The sequence below is a fragment of the Cervus elaphus genome, chromosome 12 (genome assembly GCF_910594005.1).
Source record: "Cervus elaphus chromosome 12, mCerEla1.1, whole genome shotgun sequence".
Classification (NCBI taxonomy): Eukaryota; Metazoa; Chordata; class Mammalia; order Artiodactyla; family Cervidae; genus Cervus; species Cervus elaphus.
The window spans coordinates 78,048,111-78,061,445 of record NC_057826.1 but is presented as its reverse complement, the minus strand read 5'-3'; the positions used below and the strand labels follow the sequence as shown (position 1 = coordinate 78,061,445).

The 13,335-nt window shown below is 40.0% G+C and overlaps 2 gene segments (V, D, J or C); both read right to left on the bottom strand.

Annotated features, from left to right (window-relative positions):
• The window catches only part of LOC122704603, a 331,762-nt gene that overhangs the window by 176,312 nt on the left and 142,115 nt on the right, over nucleotides 1–13,335 (bottom strand).
• Nucleotides 1–13,335, bottom strand: part of LOC122704602 — a 180,795-nt gene that overhangs the window by 90,215 nt on the left and 77,245 nt on the right. The window contains 1 exon segment of the C gene segment in view: nucleotides 12,465–12,476. Within this exon segment, the coding sequence occupies nucleotides 12,465–12,476 (12 nt within the window).

The window sequence follows — 13,335 nt, the reverse complement described above, 5'->3', positions numbered from 1 at the left end:
AGTTTGTTTGTCAGACATTCTTTCAAACAAAAAGTATAGACAAAATGGCTAGCTCAGTTCACAACTCAAACAATTGCACAAAGATTTTCCCTTGAGATAATATAATAATTTGAAATGCAGCAGAAGTGCTGTATGTATATTTCCACTTTTGTCACACAGAATGCTAAAAAGACATATACTCAAGATTGGAGATTTCATAAAATTAATAGTTTCATTTGTTTTTCGAGGTTATGAATTGAACTATGTTCTCTCCAAATTAATATGTTACTTATCCTTAGGCCTCATATCTCAGGATGTAATTGTATTTGGAGATATGACTGTTAAATAGATGATTTAGTTAAAAGAGGCCATTTGATTTGGATTAAAATGAACCCTATGCAGGTCTGACTAGTGTCTTAAGAGAAGAGGAAATTTGTACACACAAAGAGAAGAGACACAGGGAAAGGCATGTATGGAGGAAAGTCCATATGAGGACACAGTGAGTCGGTGGCCATCTCCAAGCCAAGGAGGGAGGGCTCAAAGACACACCAGCTTTGTGGGAAACTTGATCTTGAATTTCTAGCCTCAGAACTGTGAGAAAATAAATTTCTGTTAAGTCTCCTAATCTGTAGTATTTTGTTATGGCAGTCCTAGCCAGCTAATTCAGTCTCATATTTTTTATGTGAAACTGGCTTTGTTTGCCCTGCAAATATATAGCAATGAAGAATACAATGACCACTAATACAGAATTGAGGCCATTGACTCCACTCATGCTAAGGGACCATCAGTTTTACTCACCAATGCTTTTGCAATATTAAGGCAAACGTCAACACTAGGATAAAGGCAAATATTGCTTTGATATTATTATGAAAATAATTCTGACCTCATGGACTCCCTGAAAAGATCTTTGGGCCCCTAGATGTCCATGGAGCTCTACTTTGAGAACTTTTGTCCTAATTTTTGTAGTTTGTGTTGCCAAAGCTGAAATGGCAGCAGTCAATCCAAGTTTTCTGTGCTGTTTCACCACTCTCTACTTGTTTGCTTGTGATTAGCAGGACAATTGTATCATATGCGTTGACTGATGGATGAATAAGTAGTCAGAAGCCATGTTGTGCAGTGATTTTCCAATTCCTTAAAAAAGATGAAATTGCCTTGAATACTTTGGTGGAATCTCTAGAGTCAAGGACCATGGGTCTGTATATCACCTGCCTGTGGTTTGTTTCCCTTGGTGGTTGGTACTCAGTGTCTCAGATGCTGGATCCATGGTGATGTTTCTTTGGGGACAGTGGGTGGGCTCAGGGAAGGTCCAGAACCTGATTACTTTATGTTCAGTACCCACACCATATTTCTGCAGCAAAACTTCAAACTTTCCATCATTTAAAAATAATGTTTACTTGCTTAAGTGCCGGGCTCCAGTCTCGACAGGATCCAGGGGATACCCTCAGGATGAACGGCGTTGGCGAGAGAGAGACGTGAGACCAGCCTTGACAGGCCAAGTCTGTGAGGGAGAGAGAAAGAGAGAGAGAGTGAATGACCAGACGGGGGTGTTTGCAGGGTCTGGCAGAGTCTGGCAATGCTTTATTTTTTACCGTAGCTTTTATACCCTAAATTAGTACATTTCTAAGGGGAAGATAATTTAACATTACATCAGCTTGTTCTTCACGAAACCAGGGTGTTTTCTGCATGCTTCTTTGTTTATGAGGGTCTTGTACATTATCTTCTGGCCTTGGGGCCTATTGACATTTTATGACCTAGGTGAATGCAAACCTGTTTTCCGTAATCTATTCTTTAATGAACACAAAGGTCAGTCCTTTAGCAGAAGTTATCAGTTAAATTTATCTAAAAGGTTTACCACACAAAGACTCTGCAGCTCCAGTGAGGCAGCCCCTGTTTAGCATTCCTGGTTAAAATGAACAATTCTAAACTCTTATTTGTCTAAATCTTTAACTATAACCGCTTTTAGAATAATATTTTATGTTCTCTCATAGGCTTCCTCACCTCCCGAAGGACTCTGTGCCTATTAGGGCCTTTTGTGTGATCAGGTTCTTTATGCTGTTCATGATTAAGGTGTTGTGAGCAGTCATGTGCATTAGTATGCATTTGCCAAGCAGGCTAGAATGCCAGCAAAGGGGTCTAAATTGAAACACTCCTTTCATCCTGAATAATCTTATAGGATACCACCATCCGGCGGACATATTGATTAAAGTTCTAAGTTGATTCTGTTTGGAAAGAGATCGGGGAAGGCCTTCTACCCGTGTCACAGAAATTAGGGAGTAGTCTAATATAGCAAGCATCAGAAAGACAGAGATCATCTTTAAGGTGAGCGCCGGGGCAGCTTTTTGAAACCCCTGAGGTCCTGATCTGCCTTGCTTGTCAGGTCTCCTGCTCACGACCTTGTCATGGGTGGGGTCTTGTGTGCTGGCTCCCGGCACTTAAGCATCAAGTAGTTAGGATTGTGACTTGAATTTTTGACAAAACTATAAATATAAGTAATAGACTGACTTGGTTTTCATGGTTCAGGGATCAAGCAATGCACTTAGTAACTGGACAGGAAATAAAAGGGGCCAAGGTTTTAAACTGACACCCATATGAAGCCCCAGGATTAGATATACCTGGTCAAGTTCCTCTCAGTTAAGGGGCCCCCAACACACTTTGGCTTTTGTCAAAACCCTCTCCTACCTTCTCTGTGATGCCCATTCTGCGGAAGGAGTGGTGAGGTTGACAATCCACTGACTGGAGCTCCTGGCGCATCTGTAGAAGCCTGGCATGGCCCCAACCCCACACAAGTGGGTGACTGGATTCTCAGCTGTTATCATTATCTCAGATCTTCAAAGCAGTGATTTTAAGATACAGTATTTATGCTTATTTCTTGAATAAGAATAATCCAAAATGTGCCACATCGTCACTAGGATTTTGTTATTTATATTACCTAAACATTCTGTAACAGATTCACTTTGTTGTAGAAATATGTCATAGGAACATACAGTTTTAATGTGTTTAAACACCTACAGATTCAGGGTTTCTTTAAGCAGAGCAATATTCTTTAAAAAGTATGCTAATTTTCAAGAAACATATTGTACTCCACTTTTTCACTGCTTAAAGTTGATGCAGACTTCTTGATCACTCAGAATGAAAACTTAAAAACATTTTATTGCAAAAATTTGAGAAAAGGAAAGATATTCCTATTTGAATGCAGAGTTCCAAAGAATAGCAAAGAGAGATAAGAAAGCCTTCCTTAGCGATCAATGCAAAGAAATAGAGGAAAACAACAGAATGGGAAAGACTAGAGACCTCTTCAAGAAAATTAGAGATACCAAGGGAACGTTCCATGCAAAGATGGGTTCGATAAAGGACAGAAATGGTATGGACCTAACAGAAGCAGAAGATATTAAGAAGAGGTGGCAAGAATACACAGAAGAACTGTACAAAAAAGGTCTTCACAACCCAGGTAATCATGATGGTGTGATCACTCATCTAGAGCCAGACATCCTGGAATGTGAAGTCAAGTGGGCCTTAGAAAGCATCACTACGAACAAAGCTAGTGGAGGAAACCAACACTACATTGTAAAGCAACTATTTAATTAAAAAATGAATAAAAAAATAAAGGTCAAGGAATGTGAACATAAAGAAAGAAGTGAATAGAATCAGTATCTTTATAGTCCCCACCTAGATTTAACAATCATTAATGACCATAAAGAAGGTCAAGCACTGAAGAATTGATGCTTTCGAATTGTGGTGCTAGAGAAGACTATTGAGAGTCCCTTGGACTGCAAGGAGATCAAACAAGTCAATCCTAAAGGAAATCAACCCTGAATATTCATTGGAAGGACTGAAGCTGAAGCTCCAATACTTTGGCCTCTTGATGCAAAGAGCCGACTCACTGGAAAAAAACCCTGGTGCTGGGAAAGATTGAGAGTGGGAGGAGAAGAGGGTGATAGAGGATGAGATGGCTGGATGGCATTATTGACTCAATAGACATGAGTTTGAGCAAACTCTGGGAGATAGTGAAGGACAGGGAAGCCCAGAGTGCTACAGTCCATGGGGTTGCAAAGAGTTGGACATGACTTAGCGACTGAACAACAAATTTTTGTCATTTTTGCTGTTTATTTTGGTTAAATATTTAAAAATAAATTACAAGTAGCGTGACAATTTACTTCTAAACACTTTAGCATGTAGTGTTTAAATAGAAAAGTATTATTCTACGTGTCTGTAATACCGCTTTCCACTTAAAAGTCAACAATTCCTTAAAACCATTTGTTGACAACAGCCAGTCTTTTTTTAAAATTAATTAATTAATTTTAATTGGAGGCTAATTACTTTACAATATTGTAGTGGTTTTTGCCATACATTCACATGAATCAGCCATGGGTGCACATGTGTCCCCCATCCTGAAACCCCCTCCCACCTTCCTCCCCATCCCATCCCTCAGGATCATCCCAGTGCACCAGTCCCAAGCACCCTGTCTCATGCATGGAACCTGGACTGGCGATCTGTTTCACATATGATAATATACATGTTTCAGTGCTATTCTCTCAGATCATCCCACCCTCACCTTCTCCCGCAGAGTCCAAGAGACTGTTCTATACATCTGTGTCTCTTTTGAACAGCCAGTCTTTTTTAAATTTCTCTACTTCTTCCAAAATACCTTTTACAGAGGTTTTTTAAAAACAAGAATACATTCAAATACTATGCACTCAATTACACTGCTAAATCTTAGAAGTTTCTTTAATCTGTAATAGTTCTTCTACTGCTTTCCCTCCACTGTACTTGTGTTTTCTTTCATTACATTGATTATTGAAGGGGCTGGACCTATCGTCCTGTAGAATGTCTCACCTTCTGGATTTGTCTAGTTTTTTCTTTGAGTAATCCTTTTACTTGTTCTTCTAGCTCCTTTGTCTCCTGCTAGAACTAAAGGTTGGATTGTTGTTGTTTAGTTGCTAAGTTGTGTCCAACTCTTTGTGACTCCATGGACTGTAGTCCACCAGGCTCCTCTGTCCATGGGATTTCCCAGGCAAGAATACTGGAGTGGGTTGCCATTTCCTTCTCCAGGGGATCTTCCTGACCCAGGGACTGAACCTGCATCTTCTGCATTGGCAGATAGATTCTTTACCAGTGGACCACCTGGGAAGCCAAAGGTTGCATTAGGATTCATTTATTTGTTTATTTTTGTTGGGAATACTATGTATGAGAGGTTGTGTCCTGTGTATGACATTAATCATGTCAGGATAGACATAATGACTTGATGAGGCTAAGATTCATCACTAGAATAAAATGAGGCGAGAAAAACTTATCTTTTATAAAGTTTTGTATTCCCATTGCAATCAGTGAGGTATCTGAGATTTTGCAATGTTTTAAAACTTTGTTTTGACTTAGAGCATTTTTTTCTGTATGATTTTTCTTATGTGAAACCCAAATAGTCACATTTCTTCTTCTGTTAATGTAAATGCCTCCAGTCTGCTATTGCGTGCTTGTGAGCTAAGTCATTTCAGTCGCGTCCGACTCTATGCGACCCTATGGACTGTAGCCCGCCAACCTCCTCTGTCCATGGGATTTTCCAGCTAAGAATACTGGAGTGGGTTGCCATTTCCTCCTCCAGGGCATCTTCCCGACCCAGAGATTGAACCCAAATATCTCATGTCTACCTGCATTGGCAGGTGAGTTCTTTATCTCTAGGGCCACATGGGAAGCCCTCAGTCTGCTATACCAGAAATGAATGCTGTAAGCTCATCACTAGGTGATGAAAAATTAACTGCTAAAAGAATCTGCTCTTTTTTTTTTTTTTTAAGAATCTGCTCTTTTAAAAATATATAACCAGGGGAAGACATGCTCCGTTTCTGCTCTAAAAGTGAGAATTTCATTAAAAGTGTTGTATTTGTGAATTGTTTATACTCCTTGAAATGGGCTCTCCTGATTTTATTTATTTTTTTTAAATTTTTTTTTTCCTGATTTTATTTTATTGAACTGATGTCTTCTACCCTTTTAAGCCGGTGGTCCCCAAATTTTTGGTCCCAGGGACCAGTTTCATGGAAGACAGTTTTCCCACAGGCCAGGAGTGGGTTGGAGGGTGGTTTCAGGATGATTCAAAGGCATTACATTTATTATGCCATGGCTGAGCTGACAGGAGGCAAAGTTCAGTCAGGAATGCAAGTGCTGGGGAGCAGCTGTAAATACAGATGAAGCTTCACTCACTCACCTGCTTCTCACCTTCTGCTGTGTGGCCCAGTGTCTAACAGGCCTCGTACTGGTACTGCTCTGTAGCCTGGAGGTTAGGAACTTCTGCTTTAAGCCATAATCCCAGCTATTTTGGGCAATCTGGGTAGAAGCCTAGGTACAGTTTTCTTCCTGTGTGGGTTGCTTTTTCTCTTGTGGACTTGAAAAGAGCAATTGTAACTGATGTGCTAACTGGTGATTGTAATCCCAAGATGAAAGGATGATCCGTGTGCTCTAGGATCAAACACATGCAAGATCAGAAAAAGAGTGAAGGGGAATCCAGGACTGGTCAGCTCTCAGACATGTGGGATTCACACTCTGATCCTCTGATTGAACAGACATTTTTCTGAGTTCCTAGGAAATATCTTTTGAACATGTAGTATAAGTGGGTGGGGACTGGTGGTGCCTTTGCTCTGGGATGAGGAGAGAGCTTAGTGGCATTTGGTCAGAGAGAAGACTTCTGACTCTGCAATAACATTCCCAGTCGGGGTAGGTCTTGTGAATCTTCAAGAATCTGCTCAATGTCATCTCCAGGAGCTCTTCCCAGCTAACTCTACCCAACAAATATTTCCTTGTCACCACCTATTTACTTACTTTGTGATAACTCAGGCTTTACTTGTAATGACTTGATGAGGCTAAAATCCATCACTAGAGTAAAGTGAGGTGAGAAAAACCTATCTTTTATAAAGTTTCTTTACCTCTGTTCTTTTCATGACATCACTGGGTCATTTGTCCAGTGCTACCTAGTAATGGCCCTCTTGCCATTTCTACTCTCTCATTTGACATTTTCTTTTTTTTTTTTTTTTTATAAGAACAAGATATGAACTGTTAGTATTTGGGGATTTGGTGTCAGAATTTCACCTTATGGATATGCTTGTAGGTATGGGATTTATAAATACAGTATTTTAAAAAATGGTCTGTATATGATGGAATTCAGTTGATAACAAGCACTTTCCAAGCACTTGTTTTGTATCAGACATTGAGTTATTTGAAGGAGTAATTATTTATTTTTCAAAACTTTTCATTTTGTATTGGGGTATAGCTGATTAGGGACTTCCTGCATAGCTCAGCTGATTAAGAATCTGCTTGCAGTGCAGGAGACCCGGGTTTGATTCCTGGGTCGGGAAGTTCCCCTGGAGAAGCGATAGCCTACCCACTCTAGTATTCTTGGGCTTTCTTGGTGGCTCAGACAGTAAAGAATCTGCCTGCAATGCAGGAGACCTGGGTTTGATCCCTGGGTTGGGAAGATCCCCTGAAGGAGGGCATGGCAACCCACTCCAGTATTCTTGCCTGGAGAATCCCCATGGACAGAGAAGCCTGGCGGGCTGCAGTCCATGGGGTTGCAAAGAGTCGAATAGGACCGAGTGACGAAGCACAGCACCTAGCTGGTTAACAATGTTGTGATAGTTTCAGGTGAGCAGCAAAGAGACTCAGCCATACCTATGCACGTGTCCACTCTCTCCCAAGCTACGCTTCCATCCAGGCTGCCACACAGCAATAATTATTTACATTAGACAGAAGTGAGTTCAACTTCTTACCCTCTCACATATGAACGTGTGACCCAGTACATGGGCTTCCCATTGTTAGTTTCATCTACTTCTTCTATGATATTTTCTTTTAATTTGCCAATATTGTATTTCATAAATGTTGTTAAAATGTGGTGGGATTACTTATAACTGATTACTTCATGGTAGTCCTTCATATCTGAAACTTTTGTAGTAGTTGCATGTGTATGTGTGTACTCAGTTGTGTCCGACTCTTTGTGACCCCGTGGACTGTAGCCCACCGGACTCCTCGGTCTGTGGAATTTTCCAGGCAAGAATACTAGAGCAGGTTGCCCATTCCTACTCCAGGGGATCTTCCCTACCCAGGGATTGAACCTGCATCTTCTGCATTGGCAGGCAGTTTCTTTACCACTGAGCCACCTGGGAAGCCTCATAGCGAAAGATAATATAGAATAAATTCCTAAAGAAAGGAATCAGGGGGCAAGTGGGCAGCAAACTCATACATTATTTCCCCATGAGACTCAGAGGACTCCTCCCAATGCTGAGACATACACAGTAGATCATAGCTGGGATTTTGAACAAAGGCTTAATACACTTAAACCTCTGTGGTACGCTGTCACAGTGAAACACAGTAGTACAATAACCTTCCTCTTCTGCTTTTTTTTCTTCCTTGGCACTTTGCCATCACCGCCCTCCTCTGCCATCTAGAATGTCTCAGATATCTCGTCTTGCCAGTGCTGTTGTTGTGGTTAAAGGCAGTGGAACTCAGAGGCACAACATTATTACAATTACACAAATCAGTAAGATCTTAAAAGATAAATGGGCAAAGAATAAATGAAAAAAACTTACTCACTGGTTAAATCAGTCACTTAGAAAAGTGTTTTAGTCCTCTAGCAATAAAAAATGTAAATAAAGAAACAATAAACTAGTTTTGGGGCAGATGTTTAAGTAATACTTTTGTTAGAAAATGTGACGTTTCCAATACTGGCAAGATATTGGTAGCAATATATATTGCTTTATTTTTATTGCAAGCCAATTAGGTAATATCAAGAGGATGAAAATATTCTTTCTTGCTTGAGCAAATATTTCCATTTGGGGGAATTTACAGTGAGAAAACATGATATGTGTTTGAATATGAAGTGAAGCTTTTAATCCTCAGAGAAGAGACAGCCCCCTTATATTTGATTTCTTACAAAAGAACAGAAAACAACATTACAATACTTTTGTGTAATTCTTTGATTTTGCACAGTTAAGTATAGCTTAGTGAAGATGCATCTATCTCTAATGATGTTAATGAATGCTAGTTCATAGATGCTGGAAGCAGCTGATGAGCTTAGTGAAAAAGATGACTAATAAGTTTAACAACCACTTAGTCACTATTCTTAGTAACTATTCTTGGGAGTAAGGCTTTCAAATTACAAGTATTCAAATTGCTTAAACAAATCTTTTCAAGTAATTTTTTGTGGAAATTATGAATATTCACTTATAGGAGAAATGGCAATGAACAGTCCAAATGTTTTGTGAATAGACATTGTGGTTCAAAATATTTTAGCTTCATATATGGATTCCTAATGTGCTATAATTCAATCAATTTATATACAAGAGAGTTTGATATGCTCTCAAAAAATGTTTGAATATTTAAAAATGCAGCTCTACTAGTGATAAATACTTTAATTTGAGATGATTGAGAGGAATTGAAAAAAATTCTGTGAACCATGAGAACAAGCAAAAACAAGTATATCAAAATTAATATATTGATGCTATTTTATATGAAATGTGATTTTAAATATGCATGTGTAACAAAATAATACATTAAAGATATAAAGAAACATTTGACAATTTATCTATCCTTCTTAGAGTTTATATAATCAAGTTGGCTAATAACTTTTATTTTGAATCCTTTAATTGAGAGAAAGTGTGACTTACATATATATAAACTTCATATATATATATGAAATTTTGCTCACATACACATAGGATAATTTTAAATAATGAAAAGTTATATACAGATATGTTCATCACAGCAATTTTTATAATAGGAGAAATGTAGAAGCTACCTAAATTCTCCATCATAACAGGACTGATTATACCATACCTTATTCTTGGATACAATATTAATGCAGCTTAGTACAAATACTGTTAATAAAAAGTACCTAATAAAGTAGAGAATTGATTTCATAATGTTGTGAAAGTTGCTCAGTCATGTCTGACTCTTTATGACCCCATGGACTATACAGTCCCTGGAATTCTCCAGGCCAGAATACTGGAATGGGTAGCCTTTCCCTTCTCCAGGGGATCTTCCCAACTCAGGGATTGAATCCAGGTCTCTTGCATTGCAGGCAGATTCTTTATCAGCTGAGCCACAAGGAAAGCCTAAGAATACTGGAGTGCGTAGCCTATACCTTCTCCAGCAGATCTTCCGACCCAGGAATTGAACTGGGGTCTCCTGCATTGCAGGCGGATTATTTACCTACTGAGCTATCAAGAAACCTTCATAATGTTGAAATAGATACAAATATGTATATGGGATATAATTACATATACAGTGTGTAATAATTTATACATTGAGAAAGAAAGTGGGAAAGGATATACCAAAAGAGCAACTGTCTTTCCTTTTTGGTGACAGTCCTGATTGTCTTTCAACATAGATTCTATAATGAATTCTCCGGAGGAAAAGAACTCAGATCATTGAGCTTTAGCACTCAACAATGAGGACAAACTTTCTAGTGTATTCATCCACCTGCACTTACTCTCTCACAAGTATACTTGTTTCACTGTCAAATGGCTGTCAACTGTGAAAACAAACTCCTGGTACTGAATTGGAATCTTTTTTTCATATCTATATCTACATTTAGATCTATATCTGGAAATTTCTATCTCCATCTATCCATCATCTTCATTTTTCCCTTTTTGGTCCCAGTTCCTCCCTCTGCTGCAGACAGGTTAATGTTCTCTATTTTACTAGACACAGGGAAAAAACTACCCACTTTGGGAGACACCAGACTCTCCTTCTTGTCTGATCCACACTGAGCCTCCAAGCAAAGGGAGAACGTACTTCTATCTTTCATTTGAGGCAGGGTCCTAAAGCTTTGAAAATTCTGCCAAGGTTGCTTTAGTCTTAGCTCATGGCTATTGTCTCTATTAAATACAATATTCCCTTCCTGTCACCCCAGGCTTAGAAAACCTAAAGCCTCTATCAATTTCCATTGTCCACTAAATAACTATGACCTGATTTCAGGTCATTTTTTGGTACCAGGTTTTGATGGGAACAGAATAAAAGCATATGAGGGATGAGATAGTGAGGAGGATCCAAGGAAAGGGCCCAGCAAGATGTGGACAAGGAGCCATAGATGACCTACTTTACAGTTTGCAAAGTCCTGGCAGCCTTCCTTAGCTACTGCCGAGACTTTGGATCATTCCAGCTACGGCTAAGCACTTCTTTTGGTGAAGTCTGCAAGATTCAAGGATTGTGTACTCCTTGAAAGCACATATTATCTTTCAGAGATGTTAAGAAAATACACATCCTAATACTGATGTTATTATTTTCTAGGAAGTATTGGGTTACAATCAATTCTAGTGATAAACACTCTACATCTACTCAGTGTTTTCCCTGGTGCTAATGCCTTTGTGTCTTCCCTTGTACTTTGTACCCATGCTTCCTACTTTCCTTAGTTTTACCAAGTGGGCAGTGGACAGAAGGGACTATTTTCTTGGGTCACAAAGGTAGCAAAAGAAATATACAGACTTAGGAAAAGTCAAAATACAATCTCTGACAGATAGTTGAAGTACAAGGGCATCCTTGCAAAGCCTGGCACAGATAGCAATAACTTTCCCGTGAGCAGAATCCCTAGCCCCATTGTCCTACATGTGGAGAAACGGAAGGTCCCGCCGCTCACGGCTTTGAAAGTCTGTCCTGTGTGTGATCACCACTTTGATTCAGAGAGTGAGCTGGACAAGGTCAGTGATTTAGGAAGGCATTCTGTCCAAGTCTTATATAGATTTGCAGGCATGCCTAAAGTACATGTAAAGTTGTGATACCTGTTTTCCAATAATTCCCTCAACTTACAGCCTCTTAAACTTAGCTGTCACTCAGGTTTCTTAATTCCCAACAGGAAGCATTAAATCCTTGAAGATGCAAAGGAGCGAGTCTCCCAGGTGCTCTCTTTGGGCAGGTGTCAGATGGGATCAGAAGTATGGGAATTTCTGAGAAGCAGATTCTCATGCCCTGCCCTGGGGGATGCTTCCTGGGTAGTTGGTGGTTGTGCCCCACATCTGTTGTGAACTGGCTGAAAGCCAGCAGCTTTTCTTCTCTGAATAGGAAAGGAACTCAAATGTGGGGTGTCAAGGGGTACAAGAACCACAGGATGTGGATATTCTGGGTCTCTGGTGCCTCATAAGGAAGTCACATCTGTTGTAATAGGCAGGTGGTGAGAAGCTTGAGTCAGCAGTGGACTTGAGCAGTTTCCCAGCACCCAGTTCCCATCCATCCCACCACTTTCCACCTCTCTCTTAGAACATAGGCTTTCCCTGGTTTATTGGCCAAGCTGTATAGTCAGCTGTGACTTCTGGGATCAGTGTGATGGCGTCAACTATGCTGAATAGGGAGATCCTCCTTCAGATGTGGTGGAGACCAGATGGCTTGGGGTGTGGAAGCCGAAAGGCAATGGCAGAACCATCCTAATCCCTTGTGGCAAAACTTCTGTTAGAGAGGATTTTCTCCTGAAACTAGAGATTAGTAAATCTTGGTGCAAAATTGTCCTCTCTCCATACACTCAATCTGGACTGATAGTTGAGTTAATTAGTGTATGTTGGATGGAGTCTCAGTTTTCATCATAGAATTCTGTGCATGCAGAAACTATGTACAGGAAGTGGGAGAAATATATCCAAATGTAAAAACAAGGCAGTTGGAGACTTGCTTTATATGTAGCCCTTAGAGTCTGTACTGAAGAGATGGGAAGATTTTACTCTGGAGTCAGTTTCACTTCTTTTACTTTGAGTCTGAAGACTAACAAAGACTGTGTTGATTTGGTCCAGGTTATTTTTGTGTAGGCCAGATCTGCCATAAATGCATGGTAGAATGAGGTGTGGTATCAGAGAACACAAGTAGACCAGAGAGTTGGAGTTTCGAAGGTGACAACTCTTTCTCCCATGGAAGGTGTATAATCTGGACAGCTCCCATCATAGTCCACAGAACTGGTACATCCCAACCTTTGTCCTAGAGTTTCATAACCCAAACCTCAGGTAGAATTTAAGATTCAGCACTGCAACTTTAAAACAGTGATATGTGTAGAGCCCATCCTTCTTCCCTTGGGCTTCCTTTGTGGCTTCCCTTGGGCTTCCTTGGGCTTTCCTTGGGCTTCCCTTGTGGCTCAGCTGGTAAAGAATCCACCTGCAATGAGGGAGACCTGGGTTCTATCCCTGGGTTGGGAAGATCCCCTGGAGAAGGGAAAGGTTACCCACTCCAGTGTCCTGGCCCAGAGAATTCCATGGACAGTCCATGGGATCCCAAAGAGTCAGACCAACTGAGCGACTTTCACTCACTTCACATCCTTCTTCCAATAGCAAGTTACAGTGATGAAGTAGCTGGACCTGGATTTAGATAGAAACTTCCAAACTTTCTGAATCAGACCATTTCTTTAAT